General features: G+C 42.4%; 1 protein-coding gene across 2 annotated transcripts in view; it reads right to left on the reverse strand.

Moving 5' to 3' along the window:
* The window catches only part of SATB2 (SATB homeobox 2), a 193,752-nt gene that overhangs the window by 49,507 nt on the left and 117,533 nt on the right, over positions 1 to 26,712 (reverse strand). Inside the window, exons 8-9 of one of the 2 annotated variants that reach the window (XM_040440086.1) lie at positions 26,333 to 26,545; positions 22,482 to 22,646 (exon numbers count right to left, since the gene is read on the reverse strand). In XM_040440086.1, the coding sequence (XP_040296020.1) occupies positions 22,482 to 22,646; positions 26,333 to 26,545 (378 nt within the window). The remainder of the gene's footprint in view (positions 1 to 22,481; positions 22,647 to 26,332; positions 26,546 to 26,712) is intronic. The other variant, XM_040440087.1, reaches the window with a different exon arrangement.

The following is a 26,712-nucleotide window of genomic DNA, read 5'->3' on the forward strand; positions in this document are numbered from 1 at the left end:
CTCTCCACCAGAGGAATGAGAGATGAGAAGTTCTCTTTGTAGCGGGGGTCGAACAACCAGTAATCCATGTTGTCTAAAATGCGTATAACGCGCGGGTCACTGGAAAGGCAGCCTAACATGAAGTCAGCCATGTGTGCCAGAGTACCAAAAGGCAAGATTTCGCTGTCGTCATCAGGAGGAAGACTCTCAATCTGCTCATCCTCTTCCGCCTCTTCTGCCCACCCACGCTGAACTGATGGAATGAAACTTCCCTCTGTACTACCCTCTGTAGCGGAGGCAACCGTCTCCTGCTCCTCCTCCTCTTCATCGTCCAATTCGCGCTGAGAAGATGAACTGAGGGTGGTCTAGCTATCACCCTGTGTAATGTCTTCCCCCATTTCCACCTCTTTCACATGCAAAGCTTCATCCTTAATTGTGAGCAGTGATCGTTTGAGTAGACAAATTGGGGTAGGTGTTGAGAAACCACTGAACCACTAAGTTTAATACGTGGGCTAGGCATGGGATTGCCGAGCTTGCCAAGCTCCAAAGCCGCCACCAAGTTACAGCCATTATCAGACACAACCATGCCTGGTTCTAGGTTGAGTGGTGAGAGCCACAGCTCAGTCTGGTCTCTTACCCACTGCTACAGCTCTGCGGTGGTGTGCTGTTTGTCCCCTAAGCATATCAGCTTCAGCTGGCCTGTTGCTGCTTCCCCACTGCAGTGCTACACTGCTTCCAGCTACCGACTGATGACTGACTGGCACGTGGATAATTCGGAGGTGGAAGAGCCCGCAATCATTGGCATCGGTAGCACCTGTGCCATCCCAGGGTACGACTCGCTCCCAGCCTCCACAACATTCACCCAGTGTGCCGTCAGGGAAATGTAGTGTCCTTGGCCGAATGCGCTTGTACATGTCTCCGTGGTTAAGTGGATCTTTCCAGTAACTACGTTGGTCAGGGCACGTGTAATGTTATAGGACACATGTTGGTGTAAGGCGGGCACGGCACACCTTTAAAAATAATGGCAGCTGGGGACTGCGTAACGAGGGACGGCCGCCGACATCAGGCTGCAGAAGGCCTCAGTGTCCACAAGACTAAATGGCAATATTTCCAGGGCCAGTAATTTGAAAAGCTGCGCATTTAGTGCTATGGCCTGTGGGTGGGTGGCTGGGTATTTGCGCTTGCGTTCAAATGCCTGGGGTAAGGACATTTGGACGCTGCGCTGAGACAAGGAAGTGGATGTGGTCGGTGATGGTGCTTGCCAAGGTCCAGGTGGCGGGAGGGAGGCATCCGTACAGGGGATTGGCCAGCACATAATATTGGGGGAAATCAGGCAGTGGTGTGACCCGCAGACACAGATTGTGGACCCAGGCGTTCAGCCCACCTTCTACGGTGCTTTAATGCCATGTGGCGGATCATGCTGGTGGTGGTGAGGTTGCTAGTGTTCACGCCCCTGCTCATTTTGTATGGCACAGGTTGCAAATTACAATTCTTTTGTCATCTGCACTTTCCTCAAAAAAGCGCCAGACTGAGGAACACCTACCCCTTGGCAAGGGAGATTTCCACAAGGGAGTGCTCCGTGGAACAGTTGCGGGCCTGTTTGGTGTGGCCCGCCTTCTCCCTTTTGCCACCCCACTGCCTCTTCCAGCCTGTTGCGGTCCTGCTGATCCCTCCCCCTCTGTACTGCTGTCCTCGCTCGGCTTTCCACCTTCTCAGGTTGGGTCAGTGACTTCATCGTCCACCACCTTCTCTTGCACTTCCTCACTCTGCTCATCCTCCTGACTTGTTGACCTAACAACAACCTCAGTGATTGACAACTGTGTCTCATCCTCTTCTTCAACCTCTTGAGACAGTAATTGCTGTTCAGTTATTGGCAACTGTGTCTCATCATCATCCACCTCATTAAACAGTAATTGCCGTTCCCCACCGTCATCTTCTTGTGACTGTGGATGCTCAAGAATTTTGGAATCAGGGCACAAGATCTGTCCCTCTTCAAGTGTGCTTGGCAAGAGGGCCAAATCAAGGAATGGCGAGGAAAAGAGGTCCTCTTAATATTCGAGTGTGGTATCACTTGTTTGCCCAGACTCTCCATGGTGGGAGGAAGGAGTATCAAGACTGGACTTGGTGGAAGACAGGGTGGTGCTTAACTGACTGGAAGCATTATCTGCTACAATCCAACCGATCACCTGGTTGCACTGGTCTGATTTCAAGAGTGTTGTCCTGCGCCGCCCTGTAAACTGGGACATGAAGCTAGGTATCGTAGATGACTGTTTTTCTTGTGCTTTGTTAGCAGGCACAGTTTCAACGCGCCCAGGGCCGCGGCCTCTGTGTGCACTATCAGTTTTACGGCCACTTCCCTGTCCCTTACTGCTCGCCTTCTTCATTTTAAATGTGATATATGCTTGAAAGTATGTCACACGTACAGTAGCGTAGGATTTGGAACTGTATGCGCAAAAAAATTAAAAAAGGTATTTGGGATGTGGAAACATCACACAGGAGATATCCCACATGTCAATGCTGCAACCAGCGGCTAATAAAAATTACAGGGAATGTTATAGGTATTTGGGATGAGGAAACGTTATACAGGAGAGGTACCACCAGTAATGTCACTGTCCAAAGCGTCTACGTATAAAGTACACTGTATGTCACAAATGAAATTTTTAGGCGCACACTTTACACTGGAGATGTGGCACTGGTAATGTCACTGTCCGCAGCGGACACCGTCTATTAAAAAAATACACTGGATGTCACAGATATTTTTTGGATGCGCACGCTTTACACTGTAGATGTGGTACTGGTAATGTCACTGTCTGAAGCTGACACCGTCTATTTTAAAGGTACACTGGATGCACAGATATTTTTGGGATGTGCACACTTTACACAGCAGATGTAGCTCAGCTAATTTCACTGTCTGCAGTGGACATCGTCTATTGAAAAAGTACACTGGATGTCACAGATATTTTTGGGATGCGCACACTTTAAACTGGAGATATGGCTGGAGACCATATCTTCAGAAGGATATTGATACTTTGGAGAGAGTTCAGAGAAAAGCTACTAAACTAGTACATGGATTGCAGGATAAAACTACCAGGAAAGATTAAAGGACCTTAACAAGTTAGCATGTATAGCTTGGAAGAAAGACGAGACAGAGGGGATATGATAGAAACTTTTAAATACATAAAGGGAATCAACAAGGTAAAAGAGGAGAGAATATTTAAAAGAAGAAAAACTGCTACAAGAGGATATAGTTTTAAATTAGAGGGGCAAAGGTTTAAAAGTAATATCAGGAAGTATTACTTTACTGAGAGAGTAGTGGATGCATGGAATAGCCTTCCTGCAGAAGTGGTAGCTGCAAATACAGTGGAGGAGTTTAAGCATGCATGGGATAGGCATAAGGCCATCCTTCATATAAGATAGGGCCAGGGGCTATCCATGGTATTCAGTATATTGGGCAGACTAGATGGGCCAAATGGTTCTTATCTGCCGACACATTCTATGTTTCTATCTATGTTTCAATGGCGCTAATGTCACTGTCCGCAGCAGACAACGTGTATTGAAAAAGTACACTGGATGTCACATATTTTTTGGATTCGCACACTTTACAGTGGAGATGTGGCACAGCTAATCTCACTGTCCGCAGCAGACACCTTCTATTGAAAAAGTACACTGGATGTCACTGATATTTTTTGGATACGCACACTTTACACAGGAGATGTGGCACGGATAATTTAACTGTCCACAGCGGACACCGTCTATGCAAAAAGTACTCTGGATGTCACTGATATTTTTGGGATGCGCACACTTTAAACAGGAGATATGGCGCGGCATATTAGACGCTATTTAGCGCAGTATGCACTAAAATCATATATTGCTGCTGTCACACACAATAGTCCTTAAAAGGACTTTTGGGTCTCTGAAAAGTTTTTTGTATAAAAATCTTCCTATTACGCTCTCTACACTGTCTTTCCCTTCCTATGCTCAGCTCTCCCTGACTAAGACTGAGCCAAACACGTGCCATCGGGTGCTTTATAGCACCTGATGACGCGTTCCAGCCAGCCAATCACTGTAATGCCAGTAGTCAACATGGCTACGGCATTACAGTGCGTGCCAGTACCACCCTGCATGTTTTTTGGATGCGTAGCAGCCAGGAAAGGTGCAGGGAGGAGACTCGAGCATTGTTCGGCAGGTATTCAGCAGAGTATGCTCGATCATCACTACTTTGGAGGATTCTTCTATCATTATCCATATCATCCCTGTTTATTGCTTCCTATTAGAAAAAAATACAATATTAAAAATCAAAGTCTTAAAAGTTTGATTAATGTTTTATGGAAAGTCTATGTTGCACAACTACCAATTCCTTCATATATTGTATGTGACAGCAGCTATTTTGTGCCTAGTGTGCCTTTAAGAAGAAGAAGAATATTATCAGGGAAGATTTTACAATGCACAATGAAAATTAATCTTAAATCTTATAATATTTAACCACATAAGTGACACAATATCTGAGCAGTGCTGTTCAGAGAAATGGCATTTATGGATCCAAGCTCAGTCTGTCTTCTGTACTATTCCCCCCTGCATGAATTCACCGCAGCAAGCACCAAAAAAATCTGCTCAGTTGCAGCCATATTGCTCAGTGTGTACCCAGCTGCCAAAATAATTAGCTTATGAATGTATCAGCTGCTTGTGTGATTTTTATAAATAATAACCAACCTGCAGAGCAGAAACACTTTCATGAGCTAATATTAGCAATAATTTGCACGGTAATTGGAAGAGTTATAAATCTGCCATATGGATGAATAGACGGATTCTCAGATTAAAAGAAAATTTCAGGCAAAATTGTATATTAAAAAACATGACCATAAACACCTATAAATCAGAATAATCTATTCCATCTTTCTCTCTAATAATATATCTATCTATCCAATATATATATATATATATATATATATATATATATATATATATATAAAGTAGAAACACGGACAGCACTCCAAGTAGAAAAGTGGTGTTTCTACTTTGTCTATTTGGGGTAAGCAGCTATATCCCTGGACGTAGCACCCATACTACCTGTTTCCAGTGCCGCCATTATTTTTTCTTTTTTCTTTTTTATATATATATATATATATATATATATATATATATCTTATCTATCTATTTATCTAGCTCATATTAGCTATCTGGTATATTTCTCTCTATAATAGCTTTACAGGAATGCTTTTATACAAATTGTCTGAAAAGGAATGTTATGAAAAAACATATTTAAAATCTAGCATGTACATTATGCCAAATAATCATAGTACTCATCTGACAATGGAGCCATTCGTCTGAATAGTCCTGCAGTCCGTACTGTAATCACATCCATTGAGCAGGATTGCTGTACCAAAAAGGCTCTAATGTCACCAGAATTGCTCCCGAAATACCCTTTGCTTCCGTGGCAAGTCCCCGGCTTTACTGCGCAAGTCCTGGAAGCAGGACTGAACTGAGCAATTGTAGGATTTCAGAAAAGGCTCTGGTGACGTCAGACCCCCTTTAGTATGTGGATACGATTACAGCCTGTGTGACTATTCACAGGAATGGGACATCTAGTTGAGCGGCAGGATTTCCAGTCCAGTGCCAGAGATAGAATGCCACTGGTACAGACAGTGAGAACTCTGGCAGGTCTTCTTTTTCATTTTTATTGTCTACTGGGCAGCACCGTGGCTCAGTGGTTGGCACTGGTGTCTTGCAGCGCTGGGGTCGTAGGTTCAAATATGACCAAGGACAACATCTGCATGGAGTTGATATGTTTTTCCCGTGTCTGTGTGAGTTTCCTCCGGGTTCTCTGGTTTCCTTCCATTCTCCAAAGACATACTAATAGAGAACTTAGATTGTGAGCCCCATTGGGGACAGTGTGATGCTAATGTCTGTAAAGCACTGAGGAATATAGTAGCGCTATATAAAGCGCATAAAATAAATAAATACTGTTCCAGTGGCAGCTCAGGGAGCATGGCCTTTCTCAGGGTGTATGTCCTTTCTGCTGCAGCTCTGGAAGGAGTTCAAAAATAGAACTGAGCATGTGCGTCCATCTCGGTGAGATGGACAGAGAAATAAGAAAACAAACAAACAGAAGATAACCCTATGCAGATACATTTTATTGAATAACTCAGCAGCTATACAACATTTTTAATTACATGCACTTACAAAAGTATTCAGATCCAGGAGCAGGTTTGAAAACTGCAGAATATTTTTCATGGGACAACCCCTTTAAGTAAGGTACTGTATAGCAGAAATTTTTCTTACTGCTTTCAATAAGGGAAATAATATTCTTATAGTTGTGGCCCTATTTATCATTACTACAAGACTATTACTTGTTTGTTCTTACTGATAGCAATAAGTTGTTAAAATCTCAATTTCATTTTTTGTTCTGCTTTGGGTAGAGGAACATAAACACCCATCAATTTGCTATAATTTGTCCATAAAGTTTTATAGTCACCTTTAGATCAGAATCACTGTATATACTTCGGAAGTTCGCCAACCCAATGACAACATATGACCAAAATACATAACATGCCCCCATATTGTTCATTAGTCTCGCCCTCTTAAATATCAAATGTCACGGTTTTTCAAGGAATTAACATGCTTGAGAGCTATGCAGAAACCCATAAATCTCCATGCTGTGATCTTAACAAGTAGTCTTGCAAGTGACAGCAAGATAAGAGAATGAGGAAGGTAAAATATCTCAAGTTAAACATATTTACTTTGTTAGTGTGGTATAAAATACGAGCAGACTTTCAGCCTGACAGTCTGACACTCTGGTATTTCTCACCTTGAGAAAGGTCTAACTACCATACTGAAATGTTTGTCTCAGTTTGTAAGAAAAAGGTGTGTATTCAGTGTCTTTCAATGTCAAGGTCGACTCGAAAGGATTATTATTTTTTTAATTTTCTCAGCAGTCACTCGAAAATACCAGGTAGTCACAGTGAGCTTAGCAATAAATAGTGAACCAGCTTATTCCTACTTAACCTATCCTTTCCTATACCTTTACTTAATATAGGAAGACAAGAATTAAAGGGGCTGTCCAATGTTTACTCTTTGGCCTATCCTTAGCATAGGCCACCACTAGCTGGCATCCTCAACCCCGTCGATCAGCTGTTCTGTGTATACGTCAACAGGAGTCAACACCAGAACTACACAGCACTCTCAACATTGTAGTGGACAACAGTCATCACTGTAGTAGTGAACTCCCTCCACTACAATGCTGACGGTGCTGTTTATCTCCGGTGCCAACTTCCAGCAATGGAGCTACACCCAAACAGCTGATCGGACCTCTGCCAATTCGCTAGTGATGCTTATCCTCACCATAGACCATCACTTAAAAAAGGCTGGACTACCCCTTTAAGATAAAGCAGCATTATCTTTAGCCAAAAAGTAACCATTACACTGAATTATGTGTTGGACATACTGTAACTATTGCCTAATACACTGTTTATTTGGTCCATATTTAGACTGTAGTAATCAATGCTAGTGTAGAAGGATGACGTTTGGCACCTTGTAGCATACATGACACAGATAAAACATATTTTATCAACTCCAAATGTATAATTCCTATTCTATATGTGCAAGCTTTAAAGTTGCACAGGGGTCCAGTAGGTAAGAGGGCCCACTGCTATTTTAAAAGCAGTTAGTAGCTTAATTGTATTAGATTGTATGTAATGAATTTTATATATTTCATAGCTCACTGTTACTGGTATATTGTCAGAGAGACATAAAGGGAGTGCTTAGTAATGTGATATTGTAAAATAAGGGGCACAAATACTGTTTTTGCACAGGGGCCCTGTGCTGTCTGTGTGCTCTCTTTTATATGAGGTTATAATCAGTTCCATTGTGACACTAGTCCTTAAAGCGGTAGTCCTGGATTTATATATTGATGACCTATCCATAGAATAGGCCATTATTATCTGATCGCAAGGGCCTGACTCTCAGCACTCCCGAAGATCAGCTGTTTGTAGAGGCTGCGGCGTTAGGCCTGTGATGTCACATCCAACCGCTATACCAGTACCAAGCAGAGCCGCTATATAATGATCAGCACTCTGCCTGGCATAGTATTAAGAAGCTACAGTGTTTGTCCAGGGTGCCAGGAGTCAGACCCCAGCCGATCGGTACAAAAAGAGAGTGGAACATATGTCCCCCATCACCAAATCATTTTCAGGATATGTTAACTGATGACCTATCATCTGGAAAGGTCATCAGTATTCTGATCAGTGGGGGGCCAACACCTGGGACCCCCACCGATCAGCTGTTTTGAGAAGGCAGCATGGTTCCTGTGAGCGCAGTTGCCTTCTCGCAGCTTACCAAGCACGGCGCCATACATTGTATAGTGGCTGTGCTTGGTATCGCACTCAGCCCTATTCACTTGAATGGGTCTGAGCTGCTCTAAGCCCAGTTGATGCATGAATGTACCTGAGGATAAAAATCGGAAAAAAACCTTTAACTTAAATTGAAGGAAGTTATCACATTCCAAATGTTATTCCATTTTTACTTTTTTTCTTTATATATTGAGTCTGTTGACTCTTTACTGTGTCTATACATTAATATAGGGTAACACAGTACTAAAGCAGGCCATACAGAGTAGATTAATGTCAGCTGAGCTCATCAATTTCAGCAGGGCCGGCTGTCAGTGGATGCTGGGGATGGGGGGGAGTGAGAAGGATCAAGCCATTGGATTTCAACATGCCCAATCCTTTCATTCGTGGGGAGATAAGCCTCCTCTCTGCATTCAGAACATATGCATGCTCAGTCATACATGCACGTGCAGGGGATGGTTGGGAGAGACCATCAATAGTTCATCCAACAGCTATCTAAAATGGCCAACCTTACATATCTGAAAATCAAGCTACCTAGGGAGTGCACATCAACATTGTTGAATAGTATCAGGGCGTTCTACCCTAGAAGCTTCCAGGAAAGAAAAAAAGATTATAATAGGTCAATGCTATGACAACCATAAGGTGGAGCTTAAAATTGAGCAAGCATCTGGTTAGTTGTGGCTTAGACACCACTGTTGTTTTGTACTGTTGCACTATTTTTTCTATATGTGAAGTGCTGTTGGATATATTGGATGTCCGTAAAAGTCTCATAAGTTGAAAAGGATCCAGGAATCAGCTTTTATTTATCTAATGCATGCTATATATTGTATATATATTACATTGAGATGTAGAAATCAGGCTTCAAGTCTATGGACCAGGATTCTGTTTCCAACTAAATATAAAAAAAATAAAAATAAATATAGCTACACTGCAAAACATGTAAATAAAAAAAATCAAGTGCACTCTTTTATGCACCCACATACACTAACCAAAAGTATAAACGCAACACTTTTGGGTTTTGCTCCCATTTTGCATGAGCTGAACTCAAAAATCTGAAACATTTTCTACACACACAAAAGACCCATTACTCTCAAATATAGTTCACAAATCTGTCTAAATCTGTGTTAGTGAGCACTTCTTCTTTGCTGAGATAATCCATCCCACCTCACAGGTGTGGCATATCAAGGTGCTGATTAGATAGCATGAATATTGCAGAGGTGTGCCGTAGACTGCCCACAATAAAAGGACACTCTGAAATGTGCACAGTTTTGCCTTACTGGGGGGTCAGAAAACCAGTCAGTATCTGTTGTAGTCACCATTTGCCTCACGCAGTGCAACACATCTCCGTCACATAGAGTTGATCAGGTGGCCTGTGGAATGTTGGTCCGCTCCTCTTCAATAGCTGTGCGAAGTTGCAGAATATTGGCAGGAACTGGAACACGCTGTCGTATACGCCGATCCAGAGCATCCCAAACATGCTCAATGGGTGACATGCACGGTGAGTATGCTGGCCATGCAAGAACTGGGATGTTTTCAGCTTCCAGGAATTGTGTACAGATCCTTGCAATATGGGGTCGTGCATTATCATGCTGCAACATGAGGTGATGGTCGTGGATGAATGGCACAACAATGGGCCTCAGGATATTGTCAAGGTATCTCTGTGCATTCAAAATGCCATCAATAAAATGCACCTGTGTTCGTTGTCCATAAAATACGCCTGCCCATACCATAACCCCACCGCTACCATGGGCCACTCGATTCACAACGTTGACGTCAGCAAACCTCTCACCCACACGACGCCACACACACTGTCTGCCATCTGCCCTGAACAGTAATAAACCGGGACTCATTCATGAAAAGAACGCCTCTCCAACGTGTCAGACGCCATCGAATGTGAGCATTTGCCCGCTCAAGTCGGTTACGACGACAAACTGCAGTCAGGCCCAGACCCCGATGAGGATGACGAGCATGCAGATGAGCTTCCCTGAGATGGTTTCTGACAGTTTGTGCAGAAATTCTTTGGTTATGCAAACTGATTGTTGCTGCAGCTGTCTGGGTGACTGGTCTCAGACGATCATGGAGGTGAACATGCTGGATGTGGAGGTCCTGGGCTGGTGTGGTTACACGTGGTCTGCGGTTGTGAGGCCGGTTGGATGTACTGCCAAATTCTCTGAAATGCCTTTGGAGACAGCTTATGGTAAAAAAATGAACATTCATTCCACGGGCAACAGCTCTGGTAGAATTTCTTGCACTCAGCATGACAATTGCACGCTCCCTCAAACATTGAGACATCTGTGGCATTGTGCTGTGTGATCAAACTGCACATTTCAGAGTGGCATTTATTGTGGGCAGTCTAAGGCACACCTGTGCAATATTCATTCTGTCTAATCAGCACCTTGATATGCCACACCTGTGAGGTGGGATGGATTATCTCGGCAAAGAAGAAGTGCTTACTAACACAGATTTACAGTCGTGGCCAAAAGTTTTGAGAATTACATAAATATTGGAAATTGGAAAAGTTGCTGCTTAAGTTTTTTTAATAGCAATTTGCATATACTCCAGAATGTTATGAAGAGTGATCAGATGAATTGCATAGACCTTCTTTGCCATGAAAATTAACTTAATCCCAAAAAACCTTTCCACTGCATTTCATTGCTGTCATTAAAGGACCTGATAAGATCATTTCAGTAATCGTCTTGTTAACTCAGGTGAGAATGTTGACGAGCACAAGGCTGGAGATCATTATGTCAGGCTGATTGGGTTAAAATGGCAGACTTGACATGTTAAAAGAAGGGTGATGCTTGAAATCATTGTTCTTCCATTGTTAACCATGGTGACCTGCAAAGAAACGCGTGCAGCCATCATTGCGTTGCATAAAAATGGCTTCACAGGCAAGGATATTGTGGCTACTAAGATTGCACCTCAATCAACCATTTATAGGATCATCAAGAACTTCAAGGAAAGAGGTTCAATTCTTGTTAAGAAGGCTTCAGGGCGTCCAAGAAAGTCCAGCAAGCGCCAGGATCATCTCCTAAAGAGGATTCAGCTGCGGGATCGGAGTGCCACCAGTGCAGAGCTTGCTCAGGAATGGCAGCAGGCAGGTGTGAGCGCATCTGCACGCACAGTGAGGCGAAGACTTTTGGAAGATGGCCTGGTGTCAAGAAGGCCAGCAAAGAAGCCACTTCTCTCCACAAAAAACATCAGGGACAGATTGATCTTCTGCAGAAAGTATGGTGAATGGACTGCTGAGGACTGGGGCAAAGTCATATTCTCCGATGAAGCCTCTTTCCGATTGTTTGGGGCATCTGGAAAAAGGCTTGTCCGGAGAAGAAAAGGTAAGCGCTACCATCAGTCCTGTGTCATGCCAACAGTAAAGCTGTCACGACCATGCTCATGGTCGTGACTCCTGGACCCGCATGCTGTTGCCGCGGTCTGGTCTTCTTATCAATCACAGGTGAGGGCTGAAGTATGTGGCCTCACGTGTGGTTGCCGCTGGCAACATGATGTTTTTCGCAGTATAGCGGTCTGAGCTGTTGCTAGGCAGCTTGCTGTTAAGGGAATGCGGTTGCACCTGGCAACCTGTCTTTGTAGGTGTGCCTTTTGTCTGTATGGTGTGTACTGTGACATTTCCCCTTCACTTGCGGTTGCTCGTGGTAACGTGTGGTGTTGTCTGGGTTCCTGTGTGCTTTGTGTGTGTGCGGTGTCCTTTTGTGTTTGGTGTGGACATTAGCACTTGTGCACGGGTTCCAGTCTCTGTTTCTGTGGCAGGTAGGTGTGGTACTAGTGTCACTACCTGCCATTGCCATATGTCTGTATATATTTCCCTTCTCCTTGCAGCTTGGCCAGTGCGACTCCTGTTCCTCCGTGTCTAGGAGGAACAGGTCGTCTTACCCTGCTCCTAGTCCAGGGTTTTCCTCAGGGCTAGTAGGGACCCCAGGTTCCGGAGTATGAGCCCTCCTACCATCAGGGTTGGCTCATACAGTTAGGAGTCAGGGTCAGAATTAGGGACGCGTTAGGAGGTGACCTGCTCCCTGATCCTGTCGTCCTGGCCTAGCAGCTACCCTTATCTACGACACCACATGGCTGAGGGTTTCCCCCATTCTCATCCGTGACAAAAGCATCCTGAGACCATTCATGTGTGGGGTTGCTTCTCATCCAAGGGAGTGGGCTCACTCACAATTTTGCCCAAAAACACAGCCATGAATAAAGAATGGTACCAAAACACCCTCCAACAGCAACTTCTTCCAACAATTCAACAACAGTTTGGTAAGTAACAATGCATTTTCCAGCACGATGGAGTACCGTGCCATAAGGCAAAAGTGATAACTAAGTGGCTCGGGGACCAAAACGTTTACATTTTGGGTCCATGGCCTGGAAACTCCCCAGATCTTAATCCCATTGAGAACTTGTGGTCAATCCTCAAGAGGCGGGTGGACAAACAAAAACCCACTAATTCTGACAAACTCCAAGAAGTGATTATGAAAGAATGGGTTGCTATCAGTCAGGAATTGGCCCAGAAGTTGATTGAGAGCATGCCCAGTCGAATTGCAGAGGTCCTGAAAAAGAAGGGCCAACACTGCAAATACTGACTCTTTGCATAAATGTCATCTAATTGTCGATAAAAGCCTTTGAAACGTATGAAGTGCGTGTAATTATATTTCACTACATCACAGAAACAACTGAAACAAAGATCTAAAAGCAGTATAGCAGCAAACTTTGTGAAAACTAATATTTGTGTAATTCTCAAAACTTTTGGCCACGACTGTAGACAGATTTGTGAACAATATTTGAGAGTAATGGGTCTTTTGTGTATGTAGAAAATGTTTCAGATCTTTGAGTTCAGCTCATGCAAAATGGGAGCAAAACCGAAAGTGTTGCGTTTATATTTTTGGTCAATGTAATATAAAATTTGGAGGATGATTTACTTTACACCTGCCTCTTGGCATATTTGAGCTGCATGTAGTAAATGGACTACCGTGCATAGAGCTAGATTGACAATTTAATTCTAAATACTGCATAGTCTATTCAGCCACACAAGGGGTTAAATGTGCTGTGGTAGCCACAACTTAGTGCTCTGCATGGAAGCTGGTGTCTTATTTAGACATTTATAATACCAAGTGTGTGACCCACAAGCCTTGCTCAAGCGGCCCATAAAACCATCCATTACAGGCTGCACAACTTTGATATTCACACGAGGAGGAACAGAGAGAAAAAAGGGCACGTTTGCTAAACCAATTGTGCCGTTTTTCACATTTACTGCACGTTTTCCACATATGTCATTTATTACAGAGTGGAAAACCGTTAAATGCACAGTAGTTTTGCCAAGTAGCATTATGCATTTAGCAGTTTCAGTCATTTAACTATTCCAACCCTCATTATATTTTGCCATGTGGTATATAGGGGGGTTTGTGTGTCTATTCATTTAGCAGCTTAAGTGGGTTCCTAGTGGTTTTCGCTACAATGCATTTCACAGCAAAGCTGGCGACTTAGGGGGGTAATGTAAGTAGCAGCCAAAAAGGTCGGTCAGCCAATAAACTGGCTTATCTCTCACTTAGTTTGTAACAATAGATCACACACTGCCAGGAGTTCCCCCAGTCTGGTAATCAAACCTCTCACCTTACTATATATATATATATATATATATATATATAATTGTGGTGATGTGAACGCTAAAGTGAATACGGATTCTGGAAGAGGGGTATACAGTATCACACCCAGGTTCTTCAACTGGGAGAAATAAGTAAAGTTCCAGATTGGTGCTGGCTTCAGCAAGGAATAGTTGCTGGAGCTATTTTGTTTAGTATTTAAGGGCTGGATTTTACTTCGATTGTGAGCTAGGTTGGTAGTGGGATCTCCCTATCCACCCATTCCAGGGCAGGTTTTCCCTAGCGTGAGGGATCCCCAGGTGTAATCACCTGGGATCATTACTGGGGAGTAAAAGCCCATCCCAGATAGTGATGAGCGGCAGGGGCAATATTCGAATTCGTGATATTTCGCAAATATTTGGGTGAATATTCAGCATATATTCGAGAATTCGTTATCTCCAGTCATTATTTTCTTGATTGCGGAAATCGCTAATTGAAAAATTTGCGATAAAAATTTGCATTACGAAAATTTGCAATCAACAATTGTCTTAAAGGGAGGGATCATGTGTACTGATTTTAAAAAAAATCTCGAATATCCAAAATTACGAATATATATCACTATATTATAAATATTTGCGAATTCTCGAAGTGCCGATATTCGCGATAAAAATTCGCAATTCGAATATTCGTGATCAACACTAATCCCAGACTGTCAGTCAGGGGCGTGGTTGTAAACAGAGGTCGGGTGAGGCTCTGGTTGTGTGGTTTCAGCCGGGCTAGGCTGAGAAACCACGAAGCTGGGACATAGCCTGGACCTGACACTGTATCTGAACAGCACTGTATAGGTGAGTCAGGGATATTAACATATGCTTAGTTAGGCTGAGTTCACACGGGCGAGATTTCCGAGCGGGTGCAATGCGGGAGGTGAACGCATTGCACCCGCACTGAATCCGGACCCATTTATTTCTATGGGGCTGTGCACATAAGCAGTGATTTTCACGCATCACTTATGCGCAGCATGCTCTATATTGTGCGTTTATCACGCAACGCAGGCCCCATAGAAGTGAATGGGGCTGAGTGAAAATCGCAAGCATCCGCAAGGAAGTGCGGATGCGTTGCGATTTTCATGCACAGTTGCTAGGAGACGATCGGGATGGTGACCCGATCATTATTATTTTTACCGTATTTTACCGTATTTTTCGCTTTATAAGACGCACCTAATTATAAGACGCACCTAGGTTTTTGAGGAGGAAAATAAGAAAAAATATATTTTGAACCAAAAGGTGTGCTTTTGGTGGATTTTGAACTAATGGTCTGGGAATGACACTGTTATGGGGCTCTGTGGATGACGCACTGTTATGGGGGATCTGTGTATAAGACACTGTTATGGGGGGAAATCTGTGGATGATGCACTGTTATAGGGGATGTGTGCTGTGACACATAGGGCCATGAGGGGGGCCAGGATAAGATGCTATATGTGTGGATGACACACATATTGCATCTTATGCTGGTCCCCCTCATGGCCCTATGTTTCACAGCATTACAGTACTTTATTCTTTGTATGTAAAATCTTTAATCCTGAATTAATCGCTCTCCTTTTGATAAACTAGCTGACACTGATATATCGCCGGCCGCTATGCTGCACAGCGTGGCCGGCGATACATCAGTTACAGTGCGGGGAGGGAGGAGGGGCTGGAGGCAACTCACAGCGGGCCCGGTGCAGTCACTATATTACACCGGGCCCCGCGCACAGAAGTCTCTTTGTATGTAAAATCTTTCATTATTCCTGAATCCATCGCTCTCCTATTGATAAACTAGCTTAATCGTCTGCATCAGTACTCACTATGAATGTAGTGTGCGGTCCGGCCGGCGTGTGACTGAAGTCACTCAGTCAGTCACGCTCCTCCCACTTCATTAATAAAGCAGGAACAGGATTAAGTCATGCGCCGGAGGGACCACACGCTACATTCATAGTGAGTACTGATGCAGGCGATTAGGCTAGTTTATCAATAGGAGAGCGATGGATTCAGGAATAATGAAAGATTTTACATACAAAGAGACTTCTGTGCGCGGGGCCCGGTGTAATACAGTGACTGCACCGGGCCCGCTGTGAGTTGCCTCCGGCCCCTCCTCCCTCCCTGCACTGTAACTGATGTACCGTATCGCTGGCCACGCTGTGCAGCATAGCGGCCGGCGATATATCAGTGTCAGCCCTGTAAAAAAAAAGTCAACCATCGTTTTATAAGACGCACTGTCATTTTCCACCCTCTTTTGGGGGAAAAAAAGTGCGTCTTATAAAGCGAAAAATACGTAATAGCATTCTTAATACAGAATGCGTAGTACAATAGCGCTGGAGGGGTAATAAAAAAAAAATGTAACTCACCTTAATCCACTTGCTCGCGCAGCCGGCATCTCTTCTGTCTTCTTCTTTGCTGTGTACAGGAAAAGGACCTGTGGTGACGTCACTCCGGGCATCACATGGTCCATCACATGATTCATCACCATGGTAAAAGATCATGTGATGGACCATGTGATGACCAGAGTGACATCACCACAGGTCCTTTTCCTGTAGACAGCAAAGAAGAAGACAGAAGAGATGCCGGCTGCGCTAGCAAGTGGATTAAGGTGAGTTAAATTTTTTTTAACATTTTTTTAACCCCTCCAGCGCTATTGTACTAAGCATTCTGTATTCAGAATGCTATTATTTTCCCTTATAACCATGTTATAAGGGAAAAAAATACAATCTACACAACCCCGATCCCAAACCCGAACTTCTGTGAAGAAGTTCGGGTTTGGGTACCAAACATGCCGATTTTTCTCACGCACGTGCAAAACGAATTACAATGTTTTGCACTCGCGCGGAAAAATCGTGCATGTTCCCGCAACGTAAATAGACACCATTTATGAAGCTCTGCACACTTTCACTGCACAATATAATGTTAAGGCTTTAATCATGGATGCATCTGGATAGTCATCCCTGCTGTCCCATACATTTCCGTTGGTGTCCCATTCCCATATTGCGGACCGCATATGCGGATCCGCAATATACACGGGCACCGTTCCATTGTCATTCCGCATCACGGATGTGGATCCATTCATTTCAATGGGTCCTCAAATCCGGAGATGCGGAACGGTGTAAACTTTTACATTAGGAATAATTTGGAGGACATGTGGAGGAAGTAACAAATAGGTTTTCTCATTCACACAGTACTCTCTGAATATCAGCATTTATTTAATCTTTTTTTCTATATTCTGTTCAGTTTTAGGTGGGTTCACACTAGCATTATGGAGTCCGTTATGGCTTTCCGTTATAACATGGTTATAATGGAAAATAACGGAATCCATAAGGCGGAAGGACGGATCCGTTTTGCTGCCTATAGACTTGCATTATGACGGAATGCAAAACGGAAGCCTTTAAAAGGCATTCCGTTTGCTCTCCGTCCTAATAGAAGTCTATGGGAAAGCATAACGGATTTTACAGGATCGACAGGACTTTGTTTTCCATCTTGCATAACGTCCAGATGGTTCCGTTATGTTTTCCCAAAGACTTCTATTAGGACGGAGCAAAACGGAATGCCTCTTAAAGGCTTCCGTTTTGCATTCCATCCTATAGATTCCGTTATTTTCCATTATAACCATGTTATAACGGAAAGCCATAACGGACTCCATAACGCTAGTGTAAACCCACCCTAATTTTCACTTTCATAATGCCTAACTTTAAGGGGTTGTATATAATTAGGAAAAAATGGTTGCTTTATTTCAGAAACAGTAACACCCCTGTACAACCATTTAAAAAAAATGTATTCATTCATAAGAGAACATGTGAATGTTGTGTATTACAAGAGTAGCCTCAAACCCACGGAGGGGAAGCTTCAGGTTTCATGATGTTTATTACACTAGAATGTTATTTGGTTAATGGAGAACAAAATCCCCCAAACCATGAAGCCAAATGACCTTAAGGACCTCTGTGCAGTGCTCATTGATCTCATTTGCCTGTGGTTTGCATTATACTGTGATTGTTAGCTGTCACTACTCAGGTAAGCTAAGGTTATCTTTGAGAGAAAATAAGTAAATTACCCTGCTGTAGTAACAACGTAAAAACATCTCAGGACAAACAGAAACTGTCAACATGAGGTGACTTAGGGCGCTTTGACATTGTCAAGGAACAGAAAGATTATTAGTGATGAGCATTCATATGACAAAAGCTCATTCCCAATAATTGCTCTATGTAATTGTGCTGCCAATAACCCAACAACTGATTTAAGCGCTCGTTTGTCGAGGGATAGCATCTTTCATGCAGCACCTAAACTTTTTGTTCATCGGCATCACATCAGTCCGTATAAACAGGTATAAGCTGCCAACAGAGATGAGCGAATTTCCTATTTTGAAATTCGTTCACACTTTGTTGGTTAAAGGTGAACTGCGTTATGGATTCTGTTACCACGGACCATAACGCAATTCTATGACAGAATGCATAGCGGAATGCCTTTAGAGGCATTCCGTTATTCATTCCGTCTTAACAGAAGCCTGTGGGCTGCCTCCCGTTTCCGTTATGCAGGGGAGTCCTCTTCTGCATAACGGAAACAGGACGGATCCGTTTTGCAGCCCATAGACTTCTGTTATGACGGAATGAATAACGGAATGCCTCTAAAGGCATTCCTTATGCATTCCGTTATAAATTTGCGTTATGGTCCGTGGTAACGGAATCCATAACACAGTTCACCTTTAACCAACAAGCGAAGTGTGAACGAATTTCGTAAGAAGGAATTCACTCATCTCTAGCTGCCAACAAACAAAGATACTTTATAAGGATAAATGATCGTAGTAACAATGTTACATGTCGGACCATTGCTGCATGTAAATGTAGCGAATGAGCAGATGATGATCAAAAATGAACATTCCTATGAATGTTCATTCCCAAACATCGCCCACTCTCTTGACCCATGTAAAAGGGCCTTAAGCCTTGTGACCCTAATGAATTACACCCTATGTTGATCTAAGATAATTTCAGTAGAACTAGGGGAATGGTTGGGTGCAACTGTACCAAGGATGTTTTCATGCATGTTTTCTTCGATAGGATGTTTCAAGTGGGAAGCCATTCTTTTGCTGTTCACCATCAACATTCAGTGATAGGGTCTTTCTGATGACACACGTTACTGGGTACAGGCTCCTTTGCTCCCTGGCCTCGGCTGCCTCACTTGGGTCCCCTTTGCTTCACATGACCAATTGACATGATGCAAGGGGAACACATTATCGCTGTGAACAGTCATTAGCTGCAGCAGCATCAAAGCAGATGTCTATAGTGGTAAACCCAAGCAAGGCAGCCTAGGCCAAGGAGGAAAGAAGCTGGGACCCTTTGGTGGCGGGTAGGTAAGTATGCTTCCGATTTGCAGGTCTGGCCAGGACTGGGGTTTGCAAAAAAAATAAAAAGTGGCCAATCCATTTAAAGAAGAACACATCTTTGCAATGATTGGTCAGATGAACAAATTATAGCATGTAAACCAACCATAAAACCTCCTATCATAAAAAGTAAGGATTGCAACATTCACCAATTCACATTTTTGAACACTGGGTAGTGTACTGTATATCTCCCATGATGCTGAGCTAGTTAAAGTAACCCAGCTGTTAAAGAGCAGAGTATGGAAAACCCCTTAATGCATGAGTCTGCCTTTAATGTGGTATGTATTAGGTCAGAGCCGTAAGATATGTATGTACAGTATATGCCTGTAATGTCCACAAGAAAAGAATATTACACAGCACATTGTTAAAGCGACTAGAACTTCTACAACACAAGACTAGTCTCAGGCTTGGCTGCCTGCATAAATGTATCTTTGTTGTCTGGCTCTCATTATCAGACCACTTGGCTCTGATACCTTCAACATAATTCATCTTAAGCCCCATAAACAGCATCCGTGTGTTCAATACCTTATTTAGAAGATTCCTTTAAGTGAACTTTATTTTTTCTTATTAAACTTGCACAATGGTGGTAACCTCACCCAAAATGCAGGTCATTAACTGCAGAGCCCATCAAACGTCTGTATGACTTATATCTCCCTAATGGGATGTTAGACCCTTATTTAATGTCTGTGAAAGTTTCCTTATTAGACAGGCTTGGGACTATCTGTGAAATTCAAAACAGGCGAGGGTATTATTTATGGTAGCACACTCCATGACCAATCAGGTAGAAGGTTCCCATCACGGCTAATGCTGCCTGCACTGTTCTCGGTGGCTGCAGATCCTCTACATTCTATTAACATCAGCTGGAACATTAAGGATTTTTATACTAAGGACATGGGACCGCAAAAAAGCAAGTTGACCTGTTGTGTGATTCTCAGCTAAGAATACATGCATGATATAAACACATACGTGAACAAACACACATATACATGGCAAAAAATTCTTATGGAAAGATTTATACTCGATATAGGCAGCATTTGTTCCTAGTCTATAAGCTGTTTCTGGGTAGATTTTAAATGTCCTTATTATAGGGACCATAGTGTTGCCAAAGGAGCACACTAGATCAATATTAGAGAATGGCTTTTTATGAATTTCTCATGTATATTTGTGTAGGTTAACTAAAGATGACACTATACTTTGTAGCATATATTCACCTCTGATGTATCAGTACTTTATATACATTTATATATTCGGGATCAACTTTTTATTCCTGTTTGTACAGTTTTTGAATGAAATGGGTTGTCCAATGGCAGACAAATCTATTTATTGCATTTTAAATGCAAAATAATGCATGGATAGTCCTAGCATTCAGTTAAGATGCAATGTTCAACACGACGAGTTCCCTTTTAAGCATTTGTTCTGACACAGGCAGGGATCTGTCACCTTCTCGGTGTCAGAAGACTTCGAAGGGGGCTAGCTCAGATCTGTCTACATCAGCCTTGACGGAGAAGAGGACTGGCCTGGCTAATGAACTGAGCCAGACAGCTAGCCCCCTTAAGGCGATGCATTCCAGTCTACACCCCCACATCTATGGACCCCCACATCTATGGATGCTCTAACTTTCAGGACACTGACCACACTGGCACAATTTAGAAACTACATACAGTAACAATCCCAGAATATATAATCTTGTAAAAAAAAGTCATACATTGTCAGGTGTCCCACTAATACAATACCTGTCCAAATGTCCTATTAAATACATGGAGGTAATAGAGGGAAACTTCTCTATTAGGTAGGGTGGAGAGCCAATGGAAGAGTGGTCCTTACTAGAGTTAAGCGCGAATACTCGAATCGCGAATATTAATTGCGAATATCGGCACTTCAAGAATTCGTGAATTTTTAAAATAGTGATATATATTAGTTTTTTTTTTGAATATCCTAGATTTTTTTTCATCTGAACACATGATCCCTCCCTGCTTCTTGCTTGTGGGCCAATGAGAAGGCTGCAATGTCTTTGTCTGAGCTTAGCAACATCCCTAGCAACCAATAGAAAAGTTGCCTACCCCTTACTATACAAGAACCTCCCAGCAGCCATTTTCTGCAGTTTTTTACAGTTCTGAGAGAGAAAGCAGTGTCATTGCTGTGCTGTCTGCTTTTATGTGTCATTACATTAGATAGTTAGTATATAATACAGATAGTGAGAGATAGTCAGTGTAGCTTATATCCTGATATAGTGTAGCTGATAGGTTCCAGTGTAGGGTGTTAGGAAGTGTGATAGGTTCTGCTGTCCATACAGACATAGTGCTGTGATGTCACAAGTTCACAACAATACTTAGTGCACCAATCAGTAATATGTAGTCAGATCTGATAAAATGTGAAGTTGCCCGTATTGCGCCGAAATCTGCGCATCATTAATTGCCTATTTTCACATTCGTGAATATATTGGAGCACTCTATCTGCATATAAAGCTATTGTAATGTTCTGCCATGCCAACCATTTTCTCCAGTCTCAGGAAACTTCTAGCAGCTTGAAAAATGTAGCAACAGTGACCCACGCCTGTATTTTGCTCGCAATACGCTAATATTACATTGCTGATTTCGCAATCAAGAAAAAAAATGGTGAATTCTCGAATTCGTGAATATATGACGAATATTCGCCCAAATTTTCGTGAAATATCCCGAAATCGAATATTGCCCCTGCCGCTCATCACTAGTCCTTACTATGGTGGACTCGAAAGGGCATATATTATATGGATGCCTAACCATTTGAAAATAATATACTACAACTGATAGTAGCTTCCATTGGTAATCATAGCTGATCAGCTATTTGTCTGTGGAGCTATGCATGAGGATGAATGGATAGTGGAATAAATGACTGAATAGTTGATATTTTCAGATATAACACATTCTAGGATTCTCTGAAATTATAATTATTTTCACTGTTTTTAATAACTAATAAAAACCAGGATGTGACCATACTTTACAGCAGAATTATGATAATTGAGCACTTTCAACCAGACTGCCAGAAAAATGCTCTATGTTCTTGGCCAGCCTGTTTTAAGACACGGTTCTAGCATATTGCTTACATGAACAGATGCAGTGTTTTATAGGGTGTATGGGGGTTGCAGGATATCATGGACGGATCATACAGCCAACTCCCCCCCTTCCAGCTTGCTCACCTGACTTTTATTAGCAGCTACTTTGGCAAAGAGAGCTTGGGACACCTTTGCTCGTTTCATCTCTTGCTGAATCTCATCATAAACAGCAGCTGTGATGGTAACGTTGGAAGCTTCCCCCTCCACTTTCACCTGGATGTCGGATGTTGGAGTACTGCAGGTTTTCATCTGTAGGGACATTGAAGGGGGAAGAAAAAGACAGAAAAAGGGAAAATGTTTTAGCTGAACCATCTGTGCAGATATTGTCAAAGGATTCAATAGGGTCGGTGCCAAAGAGCATTAGCTACGGTGGGACACTTCCTGTCCATTATTCTAATCAGGTTAATTGTGATTAGGAATAATTGCAGATAGGGAACGTGCATGGAAAGAGACCGTGACTTTTCTCCCTGACTCTAGATCCTTGAGCAGACATTGCAGTTAATATTTCATAAATCATTGGCTGGAATTAACCCTATTTCCCAACAGACTTATGAATGAATATGAATTTAAAAAAGTAATAATTTATCTTATCATCAAATACAACAGTGCTCTATAGCAACATATATTTCATGTGACAGTGTATAATATAGTAGTGTATATATCAAATCATAATGTATGTGCATGCCACTCTCTCTCATTCTCTGTCTATCTTGATTATATGATTATATACAGTATACAGAGAAGAACATTTTGTTGTTCACCATCCAGACACAGGTGGCACCTCCATTAAACACTCGTGTCTCTTCCCGGACCATTTCCTCTGCTTAGCAGAAGGAAATTTGGTATAACAGTACCCATTATAGTCTGTGAAGGTTCTCATTTATCCAGGTCATGGTATATCTGTAAAGAATAAATCAAGGCAACTGGACTTACTGTAGATTTCTTGAAAACGTTTCACTCGTTCTTCAAATGAGCTTTCTCAATTCTGAGTGACTATACAAGAATTCTTGTACAGTCACTCAGAATTGAGAAAGCTCGTTGGAGGAACGAGTGAAACGTTTTCAAGAAATCTACAGTAAGTCCAGTTGCCTTGATTTATTCTTTACAGAAGTACCTATTAAAGGTTGTGAAGAACAAGAAACTTGAACTACTATGGACTGGAACTGTATCATCTGTTTGGGATCCAGTGATGGTTAGGTTTGAGTATGAAGGCCTCTTGGTGAGCACTTAAACTCTGACTTTACTGTGGAGAGACACACTGCCCCAACTGCTAATGTGATGATCTGGGGAGCATCGCATACGACAGTCGGTCGCCCCTAGTAGTGATACGAGGGACACTAACAGCTCATTGATATGTGCAGAACATCCAGCGCCCAAAATTGTTGCTTCTAAGCCCTGCTTCTGGCAGGGCTTTCATGAGGCGTTTTTCAGCAGAATAAAGCTCACCCACACAGTAAGGGTTTCTCGGGAATGTCTCCACGATATCTCAACACTTTGGTCTGCCCGGTTACCATATTTAATGCCAACCAAGTAGTTATGAGACCAGTTGGGGTGCCAGCTTCAGCAACCTACAAGTGTGCAGGATGTACAGAGCTAGCTGCACTCTCTGTGGGCAAATGTGCCATATGCCCAACCATATCTCATCTTGTATCCAGGCTAGAGGCGGCCCAACAGGGTACTAGATCCTTCTTTTCATTGTGCACTTTTCCTTTCGCTCTAATATAGTAATCACTTACACATATCATGATTACATTCACACATAGAAAGTTTCATTTGATTCCAAAAACTCCTTTTTGGTGCATTTTTGCCAATGAGCATATAAATTGAACATTTAAACTGTCACACATATCGGGTTGTGCTATTCTGAATGGATTAATTCCTGAACAATTGTAGAATACATGAGGTGTGTTTGCGCATCTTGTTCTCTTTTCCTGTTGTCTGATAAAGTCTTCAGTGCAAAAACCAATTCTCCCAGAAAAAATGAGAAAATGGGTACAGGTCTCTAAATAATAAATTACTACTCAATTTACGGCACTCCCTTATGTCCCTCTCATCCTTTATTAAACATGTACGTATGTCATCTGAGCACATAGCTCGAGCTATGATTATCCTCATTATGCTAACCAGTCGGACACCCAATTTCACCTAGGAAATAAGCGGAAATGAAAAGAGAAATTTCATTTTCGAGACCCAGGCCCCAGGTTGCCTCTGATTTGCGCCTTTAATTTTCTTAAACTGTTATTGTTATTTTCTGTATTCTGCCACACTGCTTTAATTGAATGATTTTTCCCATCAGCTGACAAATCAAGGGCAAAATAAAAGTATTATTCTGACTGAAAAGACACAAAAGTCTCATCAGACACTTGTCACTCGTATACTTCATAAACACTGTACAATTGGAGGACTGCAGCTTCTTAAAGGGACATGTTTCATTCAAGAATAGTTGTAGATGAACCACTCCAATATGAGAACTAAGTACCGGTCTAGATAAATGCTAGCAAAAGTAAAAGGACCACTATGAATATAGAGGGGAAAAAGGAAACCTACTGAAAATGAAAAAAAATAAAAGTGAAAACATTGGGTTTCTGTGAACATTTATAACTCTTTGTTGAGATGCCCTAGTAAGTCTAAGCAACCCTTAAGAAGTTCATTGAACTCCTTACTGAGGTGCTGAAAATAAATCAGCTCTACAGACTGGCGATCTTCTGAGAAGTATGTTAGTATGGGAGGCAGGGTAGAGAGGACTATATACCAGTGGCGTAACTACCATAGTAGCAGACCATGTGACTGCTATGGGGCCCGGGGCAAGAGGGGGCCCAGTTGGGATCATCCCCTCTTTTACTGGGGGTGAAAACTTGGTCATGACTCTAAAGAAACAACTTTTAGCAAATGAGGCAGTGGAAAAAAAGGCCCAAAGATCATTCAAAGGGTTTTAGCCGGAAACCCTTCTGTCCTGTGTAAGGGGCCTGGTTTAATCCTTACTATGGGGCCCTTACTTCTCTATGTATGCCACTGAACGATACATATGAATAGTTGGAAATATAGTCCTCAATACTGAACAATGTTGAATACATCCTCTTGTCTAAGAAGCAACTTAATAAAGAATATTCCGTAAATCATCTGCACTTACCCAGCTTGAAGGCCATGTGAAACTTTTGCCAACACAGATAAAAAATTTGTGTTAGTAAAAGTGGTGGGATACCCTCATACATGTAGTGTTCATAGTGAACACATTTTTTTCCCAATACAATTACAACAGATAACTGAGGTATTTGCATTGACATACATGACCCCCAATGTGTGCCGTCTTGGATGACTGGCCAACAGAAATTGCTGCCATCTTTTAAAAGGAGTCTGTCACGAGGAAATTCACAGTTAAACTAGGCACAATGCCTTTTGGAGCAAGCTCAGCTGAATGTAATGATGCCTTTTACTTTTATCCATTCTGTCGCCTAAGCCACTCTGCCAGCCCCTACATCTCCTTATTGATTGAGGGCCAGGTGAGGTGATTATGCAGGAACTTGACCCTGTCAATCAAGTAGGAAAGAGAGGGGCTGGCAAAGGAAGTAGTAGGAGTAAGTTTGCACAGAGTGGCTTGGGCTGCCCACGGTGTACTTACCTACCACTTTGTATATGAATTAAAATAACTTTTTCTCCAGAATGATGTAACAGATTGATAAGTGAAAGGCATCATTAGATTCAGCTGAGGTAGCTCTCCAAGGCATTGTGCCTGGTTGAGAAGTGAAGTTCTAGTGACCAACTCCCTTTAAACAATCAGAAAGCCTATTGATCCTTATAGCCCATTAGTCAAGAGGGAGATTCTAAACTTCACTCACAAATACATACGTAATAAATATCTTCTGAAAGATACATAGTGTGTTGGACAAAGAGATTAGAGTGTAGCAGACCATAAAAGATGGACTGGCTGGACATACCTGTGGAACGCGGGATGAGCTGGGGCTGCTGGATGATGAGGACAACAGGCTTACATTAGGGTTCATGCTTCTTTCCCTCTCATCCTGATAGATCCGATCTCTTTCTGCCTCTGGCAGGTTTAAGAAGTTCTGCATAGCCCTAAGGTTCACCAGCAATGACTGGGATGCTGTTCTAGGATCTTCTTCTTTACGTAAGATCTCTGACAACAAACCCTGGTCCAAGAGAATGAAATGACCAACTTATTTTCTTGTTTTACATATAAGAAACATGTTTAACCCAGAATGAAAAAAGAACGCTATGCACGAGCAGAGGATGCTGGTTAACTAACATTTCATTCGGACGTCAGTAAAACTAATCCAATAGAATTATTAAAGGGAAT

The sequence above is a fragment of the Bufo bufo genome, chromosome 7, assembly GCF_905171765.1.
Source record: "Bufo bufo chromosome 7, aBufBuf1.1, whole genome shotgun sequence".
In the NCBI taxonomy this organism is placed as follows: Eukaryota; Metazoa; Chordata; class Amphibia; order Anura; family Bufonidae; genus Bufo; species Bufo bufo.